Below are 18,693 nucleotides of genomic sequence, written 5' to 3'. Positions count from 1 at the left end.
TTAGCATTTTTGTGTCTTAAATACAATCACTATTATTTGATTATAATGTATCTTCATCCTTAAACGTATTGTGTATCCAGTGTAGGTGTATGTGGAAATAAAAAGCAGACATAGTTTTCCTTGGAAGAAACAACCCAAGTTAGCTAGATTAAGGATTAGATGTCAGTGTGACTTCACTGAAAATCGTCGACCAATGAAATGCTGCTTCAAAGGTATGATCGGAAGTCATTTTTACATGGAGTAGAGACGGGTGATGGAAAGTGGATTTATTTTGAAAACGCTAAACGCAAAAAATCATGATTATTCAGCCTGTGTTTGGTAGGACCAGAGTGACATAGTGTATTACGAACTGTTGAGACCTGGTGAAACAGTTAACAATGATCGCCACCCACAACAGATGATCAATTTGAAGTAATAACGGGCTCGAAGACACGGTAAAGTGATTTTACATCACGATAACCGCCGTCTTATAAAGCAAACCCGGTCAAGGAAGCATTGAAAGCACTTGAAAGGGACATATTATCGCACCCGCCGTACTTTCCAGATCTTGCCCCGTCCGACTATCAACTTTTCACATCAATGGGACACGCGCGTGCAGTGCAGCACTTCGCCAATTTCGAAGAAGTTAGCAAATGGCTCGATGAATGGTTTTGTTCAGTTTTTTTTTTTGGATGGCATCAATAAATTGTCTGAAAGATGGACGAGCTGTATAGAATCAAACGGCCAATATTCTGAATAAATGCATTTTTCCATTTTCTTGAAAAAATAGTATTCTTTTCGAAAAAAACCGGTAATGACTTTCCGGTACACCTGGTACTCAATACGTTGGATTTAATATTTTTAACATTATTTATATTCCATATAAATGTAAGTATTTTTCGATAGGTACATAGATTTGATAAAGTGAAAATTAAGTGAAAAACAATGACATATATGTCAAAACTTAAATACCGAAATTGCCTTCGAGATATTGAACATTTTCATCCAACAAAACAGCGCCAGGCGGAATCTTCCTGAAACACAATATGTACCCAAAATAAAAGGAAAGACTGAAGAAAACTCGGCATAGCACTCATTATCCAAGAGACAAAACCTTATTTAATAAATGTTTGAGAAAACTGAAAAGTCTCATAGAAATGTTCACAAACAATAACCTCCACCTGTCAAAAACCAACACCCACAGTAGACACGGATTTTTCGCTGTGGAAAGCAACAAAAACTATAAAAACCCCTAAAGCTCAAACATCGCCTATTATCTGACGTCTATTCGCTGACAATCTCAGTGTTTGAGTCATTCTTGGAGTCCGATCAGGCCACACAACCGAAAATCGTAGAATGCTTTTAATCAGCACTGAAAATGTAGAAGCCGTTGAAGAGTGGCTATGATCTTGCCGACGCAGCTCTCTTGAAAAATCTACCACAAAAGAGAATCATGAGCCTCGTCAAAATATTTAACGCCTACTTTAATCCCAAACATTTCCCAAGACAAGTGTAAATTGTTCAAGTCGTAATGGTGACCAAACCAGGCAAATCACCACAGAATCGGACCTCATACAGATCTATAAACACAATGAACGAGCAATTTGGATTCCGTGAGGATCAAGGGACGGTCGAACAAGTAGACCGCCTTTCCGGACACAAGTCAAGTATTTAATAAAGTCGGGCATGAAAAATAAAACTGACGCTTCCCCATTCATATTATCATATACTGTCAACCGAAGAAGCTTCATGATCAAGTATAATGACTAATTTCTGTTTTTCTCGAAGTACACTCGGGTGTCTCACAGGGCAATATCATCGGAACAAAATCGGGAAATGGTTTAACTAATGGAGAATAAAGGCAAACCAAACCAAATCCACTCATGTCACTTACGTTCGGCACGTATTCTGAAAAGAAAAACCTGCCGATGTGAAAATTATACAATAAAAACATCCCGCAGGACGAACATGCAAAATACGTATTGAAAAAGTTTCGTACTGAAAATGAAAATGGAGTGGTGTGGCCGCAGAATGCAAAGAAATGTTTTCGAAGCAGACATAGCTTTCAATATGATGTTACGAGCTACTTGGCCGAGAATTAATGAAGAAGTATTGACAAATGACGGATCGCTAGCTATTTTAAATTTTAAGGGGGTCCAGTTAGAGTAAGTGTGGGAGTTCAAATAATTGGGGCCAGTAATACAAGAGAAGAAAGTCTCATCTATTGCTCAGTAATAAGCCAAGTTGAACGAATTTCTTCTCTAAGATGATGCGTAGAGAAGAGAGGAAATATTACAATCAATAGTACAATTCGTTTTGTCTCAAATTCCTATCCTGCCAAACCTTCTGTATGGTTCCGAGACTTAGACACTGTTACAGTTTGACATCTGTAACATTAAGGTAACTCAATGAATCGATCTTCTTGGCGGAAGACACAATGAACAGCTCCGAAAAAAAACATCGATCAAAATCATAGATAGCGCTATCAGAAATAAGAGAAAACTTATTGGTTAAGAGATAAACTAATGATATTCCTAGCACAAATATTAAATAAATTAGTCTACTGGAAATTTGAGCAAAGGTTTCAAGATTGTTCAAATTGTTGTACGGTCATCAATTAACTTAATTCAGCTTGTGTAACAAGAACTAGAACAAAAGGAAGGAAGGAAACCTGAAGGTGGTAGGTAAGATTCTGCCAAAACATAGTTAAATTATTAATGGTTGAACGATTTTAAATTTTGTTTGAAACACACAGTGCTCATTCAAACACACAAATATCATTGCAGTATATTGATGTTTGATTTTTGATTGTTTGGACAGTTTGGATTGCACATAGAAGTTCTGTCTCAGACCGTATACACGCACCAAAGTTATGGTGTCTTAAATATATTCTTACATATGACGCGGACTACAATATATGATGGTGAAATAAAATGTGATGGAATTAATGTTGTTCCATCTATGTTACGGTTGATAACATCAGGCAAATATATGTAGTCCTCAGAATGAAGCTTGGTTAAACTTAGTTAATGGGGAAATGGAAAAAAGTATTATCTCTCCTCCATCGGCTCGATGTGGTTGTATGGATATGCAGTATGTAATTTTTTTCTTCTCGTTACCCATAAAATAGATTTGCAAAAATTTTGGATCGGTATCAAGCATTGGAAACAAAGAATCAATTTGATGCTACACTTGGCACTGAATCTTCAATGTTGATTCATATATTACAACCATTCTCATTTTTAACATTTTTTTTAATGATTAGGAAACAAGAAATCTATTAACATGGAAACGTCCATCGTGTTAATCTCGACTTTTACTTACACATGTTTGCAACCTAATCTCTTAAATTTACATTATCCGTCAAGTGTTCTTCAAGTATATAAATTAGGTTAAATAAATTTCTCTATAATATCAGTGATAGATTCATTAAAACGTAAATATTTAAAGAAGAAATTGATTCATAGGTCGAATGTTTCGGAAAGGTATTCGTTCCCATTCGTAATGATTATTTTAGGTGAAATTTTATTGAAAAAAAAACTAGTATGGATGAAGCGAATGGGGTCAGACCCGATTATTGAGTGATGTACGTCGAACTCCCCATTGTCCGGTGTTAAGTGAAGGTTTTTCGTTTTTCGATTTCTATTTATGGATGGATCGTTGCCGAATGATTGGAAAGTAGGCAACGTTGTACTGGGCGATGTTATATTGAGAACAATTCAGTTTTTGCGACTTGAAATTGTTTATAGTGTTTCATTAATTATGATTTTTTGTTAAATATGATCAATTATTGATTATATATTATATTTATTGTTATTTGATTTGGTTATTTAGTCGGATGAAGCCAAGTCAGGAGAGTACGACAGTTTCGGTGAAACCTCCCATCCAAGTGATTTCAATACTTGTTTGACTTGATGTCTTTGAGTATTTTTTTTTGATCGATCAATTCATCAGTTATGTAGTTTTGAGGTTAATCAGGTGCTATCAAACCATAACTAAATAACTGAATACTATTGGCTGACGATAGTCAGCAATTGCTTGGAGAGATTTTTAGCGTATTAATGTTCTTCTGTATTAATTTTTACATTTAATTTTTTTTTAAATCAAGTACATGATAATGCTGAACAATCTAAGACAAAAGGTTTGGAATAAACGTAGGCAAGAAGGAATAATTCATTGAACTTGAACTACAAAATGTTATAGAAAAATGGCATTATAATTGCAGGAGTACTTAATGTTCATTAACAATCAACTTATCCATCTCTTATGTCCTTATGAAACCATTGTTCCATGCCTTTCATTCAATTGCAAGACTATCACCTTAGTTTTAAAGGCTAATCAGAAAAATAAGAGTTTAGAACTTGCCTATCATATTAGCGATGAAGTGTAAACGTGTTCTGGTAGTTATTAGCTTTCACATTGGCGAAAAACATAGTAACAACTACTTTAAACGATGTAAAAATGACTATCTGCCCCGGCGAATTTTCTATAGCCTAACAGCCAATGAATGTCGTGTTACTTATTAGCTGAACTAAATTTATGATTTAATTGAAGTAATACAATGAATATAAAACAAATATTTAGTGCAGTATTTTATTAAGATAATAACACACAAAAAATATAAAAGTACAAAAATCAACTATATCAATTGGGTTAATTCTCTTCATTCAAGCACTTTATGATACACGACGTTTTTTGTACACGTAAACATGCCACGTAGAACTAATCATGAGAAAAACATGAATTTACTAAATTGACACTCAATGATTGGCCTTGTGATGTATTAATCTTCATGACGAAAGCAAGACGAATCGGGAACTGAAGTCAAAGGGTCTATCCGTCGGGATCATCGGAAGCCTTTGAATGAGAACTAACATCTTTAAATTATTATCTGTGTTGGTAGCAATGATGTTTGGAAGCACTTTGCTGATGAGGTCTTCTTTCGATGAAATAAAATTGCATAAATGCTGAAGAAGTGAAAATTAATCCGCTCGATTCGTCGACAGGAACACGGCCATTACCAGTAATCAGCAATCGCTTGCAGAAATCTTCAGCATATTAATGTTTTTTATTTCAGTTTTTCAAATTTAATTTGAAAAAAAATCAAGTACATGATAATGCTGAACAATCTAAGACAAAAGTTTGGAATAAACGTAGGCAAGAAGGAATAATTCATTAAACTCGATACGGATACGTTTCTGTCAGGTATTGAATACAAACTACAAAATGTTATAGAAAAAATGGCATTATAATTGCAGGAGTACTTAAATTTCATTAACAATCAACTTATCCATCTCTTATATCCTTATGAAACCATTTTTCCATGTTTTTCATTCAATTGCAAACCTATCACCTTAGTTTTAAAGGCTAATCATATTAGCGATGATAAGTGTAAACGTTCTCTAGTAGTTACAAGCTTTCACATTGCCCAAAAAAACATAGTAACAACTACTTTAAAGGATGTAAAAATGACTATCTGCCCCGGCGAATTTCGTATAGCCTAATAGCCAATGAATGTCGTGTTGCTTATTAGCTGAACTAAGTTGATGATTTTATTGAAGTAATACGATGAGTATAAAACAAATATTTAGTGCAGTTTTTTATTAAGATAATAACACACAAAAAATATAAAAGTACAAAAATCAACTATATCAATTGGGTTAATTCTCTTCATTCAAGCACTTTATGATATACGACGTTTTTTGTTTTTTTTTTTACCAGGCGGAAGAACAAATAGAACGGATGTTTTGCCGACACGTAAACATGCCACGTACAACTGACCATGAGAAAAACATGAATTTACTAAATTGACACTACAAACAGTCAATGATTGGCCTTGTGGTCTGTTAATCCTAATGACGAAAGCAAGACGAATCGGGAACTGAAGTCAAAGGGTATATCCGTCGGGATCATCGGAAACCTTGGAATGAGAACTAACTCATCTTTAAATTTTCCTTTGAGTATTATCCCGTGAATCACATTACTTATCAGTTTTCTTATCACCAAGCGAGTTCCACCGCATAGTTTTGGTTAGTTTAGATTTAGAAGCTAAATTGTGCAAAAAGCACCAAAATAGTGTGCTCACTTAACCATTTCTTATCTGTGTTGTTAGCAATGATGTTTGGAAATACTTTGCTGATGAGGTCTACTTTCGATAAAATGAAATTGCAAATATGCTGAAGAAGTGAAAATTAATCCGCTCGATTCGTCGACAGGAACACGGCCATTACCAATAGACAGTAATCGCTTGCAGAAATCTTCAGCATATTAATGTTTTTTATTTCAGTTTTTCAAATTTAATTTGAAAAAAAATCAAGTACATGATAATGCTGAACTATCCAAGACAAAAGGTTTGCAATAAACGTAGACCAGAAGGAATAATTCGTTGAACTTGTTACGTTTGAGTCAGGCATTGAATACAAACTACAAAATGTTATAGAAAAAATGGCATTATAATTGCAGGAGTACTTAAATTTCATTAACAATCAACTTATCCATCTCTTATGTCCCTATGAAACCATTTTTCCATGTTTTTCATTCAATTGCAAACCTATCACCTTAGTTTTAAAGGCTAATCATAAGAGTTTAGAACTTGCCTATCATATTAGCGATTATAAGTGTAAACGTTTTCTAGTAGTTACAAGCTTTCACATTGCCCAAAAAAACATAGTAACAACTACTTTAAAGGATGTAAAAATGACTATCTACCCCGGCGAATTTTGTATAGCCTAATAGCCAATGAATGTCGTGTTGCTTATTAGCTGAACTAAGTTGATGATTTTATTGAAGTAATACAATGAATATAAAACAAATATTTAGTGCAGTTTTTTATTAAGATAATAACACACAAAAAATATAAAAGTACAAAAATCAACAATATCAATTGGGTTAATTCTCTTCATTCAAGCACTTTAAGATATACGACGTTTATTGTTTTTTTTATCAGACGGAAGAACAAATAGAACGGATGTTTTGCCGACACGTAAACATGCCACGTACAACTGACCATGAGAAAAACATGAATTTACTAAATTGACACTACAAACAGTCAATGATTGGCCTTGTGATCTGTTAATCTTCATGACGAAAGCAAGACGAATCGGGAACTGAGGTCAAAGGGTATATCCGTCGAGATCATCGGAAGCCTTGGAATGAGAACTAACTCATCTTTAAATTTTCCTTTGAGTATTGTCCCGTGAATCACATTATCAGTTTTCTTATCAACAAGCGAGTTCCACTGCATAGTTTTGGTTGGTTTAGATTTCTAAGCATAAAGCGTGCTTACTTAACCATTTCTTATCTGTGTTGTTAACAATGATGTTTGGAAATACTTTGCTGATGAGGTCTTCTTTCGATAAAATGAAATTGCAAAAATGCTGAAGAAGTGAAAATTAATCCGCTCGATTCGTCGACAGGAACACGGCCATTACCAATATTCAGCAATCGCTTGCAGAAATCTTCAGCATATTAATGTTTTTCTATTTCAGTTTTTCATATTTAATTTGAAAAAAATTCAAGTACGTGATAATGCTGAACAATCTAAGACAAAAGGTTTGGAATAAACGTAGACAAGAAGGAATAATTCATTGAACTTGATAGGGATACGTTTGTGTCAGGTATTGAATACAAACTACAAAATGTTATAGAAAAAATGACACTCTAATTGCAGGAGTACTTAAAGTTTAATAAAAACCAACTTAAACGAAATAGAAACATTCGAACTATTTCGACAAAACTATTTGCAAAATTAACGGTAACGCTATGAGGGTATAATTAACCCGGTCTGCTGCGACGATAGTTCGAGATATACCCCCCAACACCCCCTCCCATGATACCTGATACCACGGTTGGTCGGGCCGGTGATAGGCAACGGGCGTAGTCCGCCTGTTTCTATGAGTATTACCTCGCGTTTCAACGCCATCTATCTTAATTGAACGATTTGTTCGAATTACGGCAATAATTACGACACGGGTCGGAACGGATTGCACGACACCGTCACCTTTCGACACTCGCGGATTCATAAACAGGCAACCGGCACGGCTTTTGTTTAGATTTTGTCGGTTGACGATATCTGTTGAAGCTCGCATGGCTTAGAAACAAAGTCATTATGCGAACGCAAACATTTCCACATTGTAAATATGTTAATTTCTATTCGCTTGTTGGTAAGAAAAATGAAAAAATCGATATGCAAAATATTAGGTTCAATAAGTTCGTGTAGCACTATCTGTTCGTCAACAGTAAAACTAAATTACTTAATTATTTTGCCAATAAGTAGTTTTATTTTTTTAAAGATGGCGCTAGAAAGCTGGCATTTCTTACTGAAGAAACTTTTCTTAGTGTTTATGATGGCTGATTGAGTTTTTAAAACCATACTTTAGATTTTTTCCTCGATACAGATAAAAATGCAAGCCAGTCGGTTGAATATGTGCCAATCAAGGACAGTCTAGCTCAGGGATGGCGAACCGACCGACACAATATTCTAGGCACGTCACCGTGAAGTATTAAGTAAAAAATGTAACCGAAAAATTGAACAATACCCACAGTTGTTGTATGTTATGTGGCTTCCAAAATTGATGTTTTTTACAGACATAACAATGCCAACGATTCAATGAATTGAATATTAAGCTTCAAGGTACAAATAAAACAATTACCATCATGATATATCTTATTCGCCCTTTTGAAGCTAACTTACCTGTTTTCAAAAACGATATTATTACAAGAAACCACAAGCATTTTCCAAAATTGAAAAAAAAATTAACGATTTAGAGATACATGAGAAGCCAGGCAAAGAAGTTATTGAAGAATTTATGTCTGTAATTGATTCTTCAATGAAGGAATTTTCAGCGATATTTTCTCAATTCAAAGAATTATCGGAAACACTCAAGTTCATTATATACTCTGATGTGACATCATTTGATAAACTCGTCTTATCACAGTTCGATTGGTTGGAAATTGAAGAGTTTGAAATGGAGCAGAAATTGATTTCCAGTTCAGTTCAATATGGAATCATTAATTTATTAAAACAAGGAAAATGTTGGAATCAATTGAAAAAGAAAGATTGACAAGCAATATAAAATAAATTTTTAAAATATGAAATTCATTACCATACACATTTAACTGTTTGAAAAAGCTGGCTAGTACTATTTTAACCATATTTTCATCTGTCTATGCCTGCGAGTTATTATTTTCATAGATGAATAGTATTTAAAGACTCCCTTAGAAACTGTTTGACAGACGACTCACATTTCACCATGCATTCTGCTAAAAATAACATCGTACAATCCTAATATAATTTATTTGTCATCTAACAGAAGTCACACTAATATTATTTCCTATTTAAATTAGGTACGCATGTAACGTACCTAATTAAACTTTTTATAATATTTTTCAACGTCTGTATACAATATTTTATGCGATGAATAAAGAGTTGTGAGTTAATATTATTTAGTATTATTGTAGTCCCAATAATCACGAAGTCAAAATTATTTGACGGCATATTTATAGCTTCACCAAACATTTATTTAGAAAAGTGGCACGTTGATGCATAAAGGTTTGCCACCCCTGGTCTAGTCACTCAGTAAAGTTAAATATGCACCACTGTAAGGCCAACTGTCGAAAATGTTGATAAAATCATAGAAATCACCGAGCCCGACCGTCATATAAACACTGTCTCTATTGCTCAGGACCGAAACGTTGCCCAAAAAAATCCCTTGGGGTCTTGGACCCTTTGGAAAATGCTGGATACAGAAAAGGTGGGATGTGTGGGCGCCTCACAAGTTAAATCGACTGGAATCGTAATAAAATCGGCCCGTTTCTAAATTAAATTAACCGCACTGTCAAGCGAAAACGGTTGCAGTTGAAGCTGAAGTTCACTTCTGGCACAAACGGTGGCAAAGCCAAGAAGGTTTTGATGTACGTTTGGTGGGATTGCCAAGGAACTCACCGCCAAACTTTTAATTCGAATCTATACTGTGAACAAATATGTGAGGAATGATGTACCCAGAAGCAGAACTTTAGTCATTAGAACAGGAGCCAGAATATACCGTAGCTTGGTTGGGAGGTTCTTCTGCATCCACCTTACAGGCTGAACCTGACACTAAGTAATTACCACCTGTTTCTCTTCATGGCAAACTATTTTGCTAGTGATTTTCATCAGTTTTTGACAGTAAGAACAATGACTTCTATCAGAGAGACATAACGGAATTACTTCCATTATGGCAACACGTTATCAAACAAAACGGCGCATATTAGGTCTAAATAGATTCATTCTATGTTTATTAAAAAGCTACTGTGCCTATTCATCTTTTATAAGAAACAATTGTTCATGATTGAATCATATTTGATTCGAAATTTAAAGATACAGAAAGATTCATGTCAAATTATTGCCGGGTTTGCTAACAATGGAATTAAAATATATTCAACTGTGATTAGATCTAACAAATTAAGAGAATTTCAATATTAATAAAAATATTTTAAATTGCCATGTGCTGAAACCTTTCAAACTATAAATTAGTTGTTAGCGCAACGTAATTATATTTATCTATATTTAAGAAAATTGTGTAATTTTAAGTTAGAAAATTATAATGTTTCTTGTTTTTGTATAGATCAACTTTATTATATATACACGTTTTCTTTCCTTAAATACTAAACTGTTGTAGTTCTGTTTGGCAATTTGCTGTAATAAAATGTATTCACTTCTTTCTTATATATTTTTCAGCTATATCTATTGGCATGAGAATGCGAAGTATTAATTGGAAACGATTATTAAATAACTGAAACTGGCATAAAATAACTTTGTTCATTTTAATAGTATTAAAATATTCAGTGAAAACAGACATTAATCATGGAGCGACGAAATGAACTCTCGACTTCTCGTTTCTTACTTTTGTTGTTAAATTTGAATAAATCTGCAGAAGCTAATCAAACACGCTTAGACACTTATGATGACGACTTAAGTGGTCATTTCGATGTCAGTAATAAAGAACGACCTGGAAGACCAACATAGTTCGAAAATGAATTGAAAAACTTATTGGACCAAAACCCTCCACAAACCCTCAAAGAACTTTCAGAGAGCTTAGCAGTTGTTTTTTTTTTATTATTTAATTAATATATTGTTACTAGTCGTTTCCGTCTAACCTACAATTTGTCTTTATAATAACTTAAATATACGTATATAACTAGGAAAACCCATCGGAATCTCAGTCTCTGGTTAAATAATGTTTATACATGTCACTGCTAATTTTTTTAATATATGCACCTCACTACACAACACTACACAAGATTAGATGGTTTGAGTATTTTGAGTCTGTGTCCTGTTCTGGTGGTATCCAATAGTGGCAGTATTTCAATATTCGTATGAGAATGGAGTCTTTCCTCATGTCGCCTTGCAATTCTCTTGAATTCTTGACTGACTGTGGGTATCTGAAGGTCTCCATGAAGGTAATCAGTCCTATAGTATTTGGGTGTACCCACAATGCCTCTCTGGTCTTTGTTCTGAAAAATTTGTATTTGATTTATATTACTCTTTGCAGAACATCCCCATAATTGAACTCCGTATGTCCATATAGGTTTTAGAATTTGCTTACAAAATAGCAATTTCTTATGTACTGTTAATTGTGATTTTCTGCCAATTAGCCAGTACATTTTCCTATATTTCAATTCCAGTTCTTTTCTTTTCTTCTTTATATGTCCCTTACAGCGAAGTTCATTCCAAGAACTGTTCTGTTTATAGGTGAACTGCACATGTACAGATTTACTTTCATTAATTCTTATTTTCCAAGCTTGTGTCCAATTATTTATATTGTCACTTGCCTGTTTTAATTTTCGTGAGGCTTCTTCGCTATTGTCTCCGACATCTATAATCGCAGTATCATCAGCAAATGCAGCCATCGTAATATTTTCCATTTGTGGTATATCACAAGTGTAGATTAGATAAAGCATTGGTCCCAGTACACCTCCTTGTGGTAAACCTGCTCTAGCTTCTTTTATTGTAGAGTAAGTTTCTTCTTGTTGGACTATAAACATTCTGGTTGTAATGTATGATTTTAATAGTTCAGTGTGTTTTGGTAGCATTTTCTGTAGTTTATGAACAAGACCTTTATGCACAACCTTATTAAAGGCTTTTGCTACATCTAAAAATATAGCTGAGCATACATTTTTACTTTCGTAGGCTTTTTCAAATTCGGTTTTATTCTTTTTAACAGGAGTTTTTCAACAACCTTAGATATTACTGGCAGCAGTGATATAGGTCAATAAGCTCTTATTTCGTTTGGTGACTTCCCAGGTTTTGGGATCATTATAATTTCCGCCATCTTCCAAATGTCTGGGACATGTTTTAATCTTAATACTGTATTGATCAAGTTGGTGAATTTTATAATTCCCTTTCTTGGTAGTTTTTACAGTAATTCTCCTGTTAGTAAATGGTATCCTGGTGATTTTTCGTGGGGTTAATGTCAGTTTTAATAACTTTGGTTAACTCTTTCGGCGTGACTAATTCAATCATCGAATTTTCAGCTTCTATGTCCAGCAAATTATGTTCAATAGTAGTTTCGTTTGATTTGAAATTTTTTTCTAGATATTCAGCAAATGCTTCTGCTTTTTGGTGATTATCACGTGCCCACATATGTCTCTTATAGGTTAACTGTGTAGTCATAAGCGCTTTAAATATTTTGTGGCTTTCCAGAGTGAGTAATCAGTTTCTTTATCATCTGTTAAATTTCTCTATAGTCATTTATAGTTTTGTTTTTAATTTCCAGTATTTCTGTAAAAACTTCCAGTAATACTGTTACTGAATATGTTTACCGATATCTATTGAACAAATGAAATGACGTATTATGTCAAAAAAACTAGCAATAGCTAGTAATAGAGGCAAAGTCATCCTCTTACAGGACAGCGCTCAACCACACGTTGCAGGAGTTGTGTAGGATCCACTATTGCAGCTCGAATTTTTGCGGTACACAACTTAATCATTAAACTTGACGCCTTCTGATTACAATTTGTTCTGAAAGAATTTTTCTAAATATTTTAATTTATATATGGTGTGCCAACTTTTGTCAATAAATGCTTTTTTAAGGTAAAATAAATATCACAATGCATAGTAAAAAGCTTCTTTTATTTCAAAAACTCATACTTGGAGAATGATGATGCATTTTATTGTTCTCTGTGATATGACCAATGGTAATCACCGATCCTGTTAGTAATCCATCATTACTAGTGTCATTTGTGACTCTTATGTCCTGATGAAAAAATTTCCCATGCTTTTCATTAAATTGCAATCCTATCACCCCAGTTTTAAAGGCTCCTCAGACACCTAAGTTGTAGTTTGAGATTAAGTTGTAGTTTTTTTAACCGTCATTGCTTGGAAGTTATAATCAAACAGCATTTTACGAATATCTGGCCCAACACAGATGCCTTCTTTTACATTTACACTCGGATAAATGATCAAATCTGTTACACAAATACTTTAAACAATCGACGTCTTAGAAAAATATTTAGAAAATTGTTTTATTACACTTTATGTTTAGTGTATAGTTATATTTTGGTCTACAAAATTTTGTACAAGATATTGTTATATATATATATATATATATATATATATATATATATATATACATATATATATATATATATATTACAGGTTATCCAGTTTACCAGAGCCTTGATCAACGTAACATAGTAAATATACATTATACATAGATATAAATATATATATTTCTCGATAATATCGCTAATCTGAAAGAATTATAACAATTATGTAAATACTTTCATTTAATATATTATAAAAAAATCCTAAAACTAAATCAATATATTTAACCAGAACTGCTGTAAAATTATCATATCTGAATAACTCAATATATAATGATGCCAGATATAAGAATTATGAGCTTCTAAATATGCAATGCTTTTATTGTTTTGTGACAAGTTAAGATGGATATGTGTATGATATTTTTAATGTGTTCCTAGTGGTTATTAAGGTGAATTGGAATATTGAAGTGATTTATTCAGTGATCAAAAAATATATGTGTGTTAATCTTACTTTCTTTACTGGCTGTGCTTTTTCTTGATGGTGACGTTGTTTTGTGACCACTTGGTAGTTCCAATTCTTGTAGGTGATTCGAGTAATATTTCGTAGAGTGTTGTTTGTAATCGACAGCGGATGGATCGGCACCAGCGCTTATCAATACTTTTTGGGCGGTTCCTGGATCTTTGCAGAGTAATGTGTAAAAATAGGGCGTTCTACCTTCCTAAAAACAGGAGAAAAAATAATTTAAATTAAATGCATCTCTATTGTAATTAGCTACTATAATGACTAGTGAAAAATATTCAAAATCTTAATATAATATGTAAATTAAACATAAAATATAGCTAAACTAGCAATAACTGGTATTAAATGAGAAGATTCTCTACTTTCAGATCAATCAAAGTTACGGTTTTAGAGATTCTTTCAGCCGTTATAATTATTATTTACCTTTATACAATCAAAATGATGGCATTTTGTAAATGGAGAAATTTGCAGCGCAGGGTTATCGTAATTAAGTGAAGATCAGTGTCAGAATTGATTAGGATTTGAGTTAATTGTTGAAATCAATTTCACTTATTTTCAAATCACACCATATAAGATCTCACTCATCATCATTCAACTATGGTAACTTGAGTTAAGACAAACAATTCACACGAAACTATATCAGATGAGTAAGATGAAAACTATTAATTTTTTATCTTGCACATATAAATAACAACGGGTATGAACGGATATCAAAAATATGTTCTTTCCATTTAATCCATATGGTCTTGAGTGAAATGTCTTGCATCTTACAAGCTACTTATTGCTGTTAAGTTGAATTACTATTTGAAGAAAGCTTAACAAGCTGAAATCAATTTTAAAGGATAAAAACATGGTCCTAGAATATCAATTTGGCTTAAGAGAAAATCAATTAACGATAGGTCAAATTTACAACATTACAAGAATAATTCAAAGCCTTTGCCCCAAAGAGGCAAAACGTTTTTTTTTTTAATAAGGACGTAAGGGGCTTAATTGTATATTAAACAAGATATAACTCATACAGTTCGCAGAACTACTAAACATTTATATTTTGAGTAGAGCCTTTGAGGTTAAACATTATCTTAATTAAAAGAAATAATAGCAGGAATACCGCAGGGTACGGGGCGAATGATACTGTCATAGTGGCTGTAGCTACATATAATTAAGAATCAACTACAACTTTTCAATCGCCAGCAAAGAAAATTAACAGTTTGGTCAAGCAATGAGAAATCAAACTAAATGAGGCTAAATATGTCGACGTTCTTCTATATAATTCTGAGACTTAGGATGGAAATGCATGAATCAAGATCGTAGCAGGCTAACAATATCGGACGTCAGGTCGACTGAGGCCGATCATTAACAATGGCGAAGATTACTAGAAATGGACATTGTCATTAGTTTTAAGAAAAAACCAAGAGTATCGAGAAATGTGACATTTAACAATTAAATCTTACTGAACAACTGAATATAACCTAAATTTAGACTATTGGTTATTACCGAATCTCTTATGGAGACAGTATGGGGAAATTTGTCAAGTATCCATCGATATATAGCCTTGAGATCGTAATAAACAGCTTTATGGAGTAATCCAACGCCGCTGTCATCTTTGGCCATCACCAGTTTCTTCTTCCTTTCTGGTTCCTCGTCGAGGATGCTCTGCAACTCACTCAGGCGATCACTGTTGACGGAATCGTGCAGAAGTGCGATTTTTGACTGAAAGTAATAAAAAACCATTGATATTTTATAAAACTCTACTAGAACTGGCTTTTATAAACCAAATGCCCTTCATTTTATGGAATCTTATATCAAATAATTGAATTCAAGTAATCTATATTATAAATAAGGACAAATTATTACAGATATTTCAAAATGAATTTTGATAATTTCGTTTTAAAAGTTGTATAAAAGTGGAAAATTAATTTTAGAATTTTATGATGCAACATCATTTCTTTTTTCGTTTTTTCTTTCTTATTTTTGAATTATCTCTTGTTTAGCGTTCATCGTATCTTTACTATTTTGTTTAATTAATTTTTTAAGTGTAATTTGTTTATTCTTGCAATTTGTCTTGGTTTTCTGTTCCGTTCAAGCTACCGTTCAAAGTTTAAATACCGTTCAAGCGAAGCAATGACTTGAAAAGTGTTATAAGGACTGCGCACCATCAGAAACAACAATGAAACGTTGGTTTGCTGACTTGGCAAACGTGGTCGTAGAGATACAGATGATGCAGGATGCAGTGGACGTCCAAATGAGGCGGTAACACCAGAAAACATTAACAAAATCGTTTTGAATGATCGAAAAGTGAAGTTGCGTAAGTTAGCTAACATCGTAAAGATATCAAAGGAACATGTTCGTTTATTATATGCGCATTTGACTAGAAAGCTGTATTCAAAGTGAATGCCGCGTTTGTTCACTGTTGACCACAAAGAAGAACATGTTGATGATTCTGAGCATTGTTTGGCCATGTTTAAACGTAACAACTAGAATTTTTGCATCGATATGTGACAATGGATGAAACATGGATCCATCACTTCACTCCGGAATCAAAACGATCGTCATCTGAATGGATAGCACCTGGTGACAAACCTATTTTGAGGCAAAAGGTAAATCGTTCTACAAAAGTGGCATTGAAATGTTAGAGCGGCGCTGGAGTGATTGTGTGGCATTTGATGGAGATTACGTTGATGCATAAAGCCAATTTTGAACAAGAAAAACGCGATTTCTTTGTTACGCCCTGGACTTTTCACCCCATGTTTTATGAAACTTCATAACACCTTTATAGACCAACCCCAACGTATCTCAACCCCAAGTGGGTTTTGCCAGTAAACAAGAGATCTTGAACTCTAGACTACCTGTCTGACTGAATTTAAAATACAAGTTGTAAAAAATTATAGTAATTAACAACAAATATCTTACCATCAGAGCTGGAACATTTTTTAGGAACATTCTCGTCTTGTAATCGGCGGAATATTCGCCAACCAACTTCTTTCCCTGCCCTTCCAGCACGATCTGCTCCAGCTTGTCGATATCACCGTTACGAATGAGATGCTTTACATGAGCAGCGCTGAGACTCAACACTAAAATTAAATAAATCGATAATTATCATCAACTTTAATTAAGAATAGGGTCTGGTTACCTCTTGGTGGACTGCTATGAACGTATAGCCCCTTGCCTTCGGCCGCAGCGCGTTTCCTTAGCACTGGCATTGTCCTTAACAACGATCGAGCTTCGCACCCATTAGCTCCCGACAAACGATACTGAAAAGAGAACGATTTTTTCGATCTTAATATGCTAATAGAGATGTTCGTTTTATTGACGGGTTGATGGATGATTTATGACGGAACTCATTATGGAACGGGATAATTCGATGCGTCAGTACGAATCATGAAAGCTTTCGAGCTACGTCATCAATTAATTATATTGGCAGCACGGGGCGAATAAAATGTAGGACACCAATTTCGGAAATTTTGTTGGCACTACCAGTTAAAATTATTTACATGTACTCATTTACTTACTCATATAGTAGGGGCGAATGATACTGTCATAATGGCTGTAGCTAAATATAATTAAGAATCAACTATACCTTTTCAATCGCCAGCAAAGAAAATTAACAGTTTGGTCAAGCAATGAGAAATCAAACTAAATGAGACTAAATATATCGACGTTCTTCTATATAATTCTGAGACTTAGGATGAAAATACATGAATCAAGATCGTAGCAGGCTAACAATATCAGACGTCAGGTCTACTGAGGCCGATCATTAACAATGGCGAAGATTACTAGAAATGGACATTGTCATTAGTTTTAAGAAAAATCCAAGAGAATCGAGAAATGTCACATTTAACAACTAAATCTTACTGAACAACTGAATATAACCTCTATTTAGACTATTGGTTATTACCGAATCTCTTATGGAGACAGTATGGCGAAATTTACCAGTTAAAATTATTTACATGTACTCATTTCAAACAGAGATATCTTTTGGCGAAACTGCGAACTATCAGTTTAAATAACTGTTAAACAAGTTAACTATTGAATTTGATGGTGTGACATTTCTCTAAATCTAAAGTAACTCTAAAGTAACAGTTTAGTATTATAACCATTTAATATTACTAGTGATAGCCCTGTGGTCGAAATTCAAGCACAGTGTATTAAATTACACATGTTTCTCTCATCGTAGAGTAAAATGACTAGTTTGAATAATCAACAAAGTAGTAATAAATGTAAATTACTACGCTATTGATCATTATAACTAACGTTGGGAACTATCGACTGAAAACAGTCGAAACAGTCGATAGTCGCAAAACAGTCGAAACAGTCCATAGTCAAAAAATAGCGACTGAAAATAGTAATTACTATTTTCAGTCAAATGCACGGTTCAACTGTTTTTTCCCATTCGTGATGTCAGACGAAGAAGTACGAATTCTTGTCTGTATAAAATGTGCGATAGGAAAGGACGGAGATAAATGCTTGGAGCATTTAATTTTAAATATCTTTATTTTTCCAATTGTAGTATACGCGAGACAGAGATGTATATATATTCATTCAGGTGATAACTTTAAAAAAGAAAAGAAAAAAAAATTAATTTCTATTATCACGTAATAAATAATATAATTTTAAAGGAAGTAGGATTACTTTTATACTGAATGTTCTGTGGATGTGTAAAAAGTAATGGA

At 33.5% G+C, this 18,693-nt stretch overlaps 1 protein-coding gene across 4 annotated transcripts in view; it reads right to left on the bottom strand.

Annotated features, from left to right (window-relative positions):
* LOC143199972 (uncharacterized) overlaps nt 1-18,693 on the bottom strand; it is a 54,243-nt gene that overhangs the window by 22,516 nt on the left and 13,034 nt on the right. For all 4 annotated transcript variants that reach the window (XM_076410172.1, XM_076410170.1, XM_076410169.1 and 1 more), the window contains exons 2-5: nt 17,154-17,274; nt 16,934-17,094; nt 15,518-15,733; nt 14,015-14,222 (exon numbers count right to left, since the gene is read on the bottom strand). In XM_076410172.1, the coding sequence (XP_076266287.1) occupies nt 14,015-14,222; nt 15,518-15,733; nt 16,934-17,094; nt 17,154-17,223 (655 nt within the window). In that variant the 5' untranslated portion in view covers nt 17,224-17,274. The remainder of the gene's footprint in view (nt 1-14,014; nt 14,223-15,517; nt 15,734-16,933; nt 17,095-17,153; nt 17,275-18,693) is intronic.

Source organism: Rhynchophorus ferrugineus, unplaced genomic scaffold (assembly GCF_030347505.1).
Source record: "Rhynchophorus ferrugineus isolate W39M unplaced genomic scaffold, kcgeb_rfMv2 rfM7, whole genome shotgun sequence".
NCBI classification, from domain to species: Eukaryota; Metazoa; Arthropoda; class Insecta; order Coleoptera; family Curculionidae; genus Rhynchophorus; species Rhynchophorus ferrugineus.
This window is presented reverse-complemented; position numbering and strand designations above follow the sequence as displayed.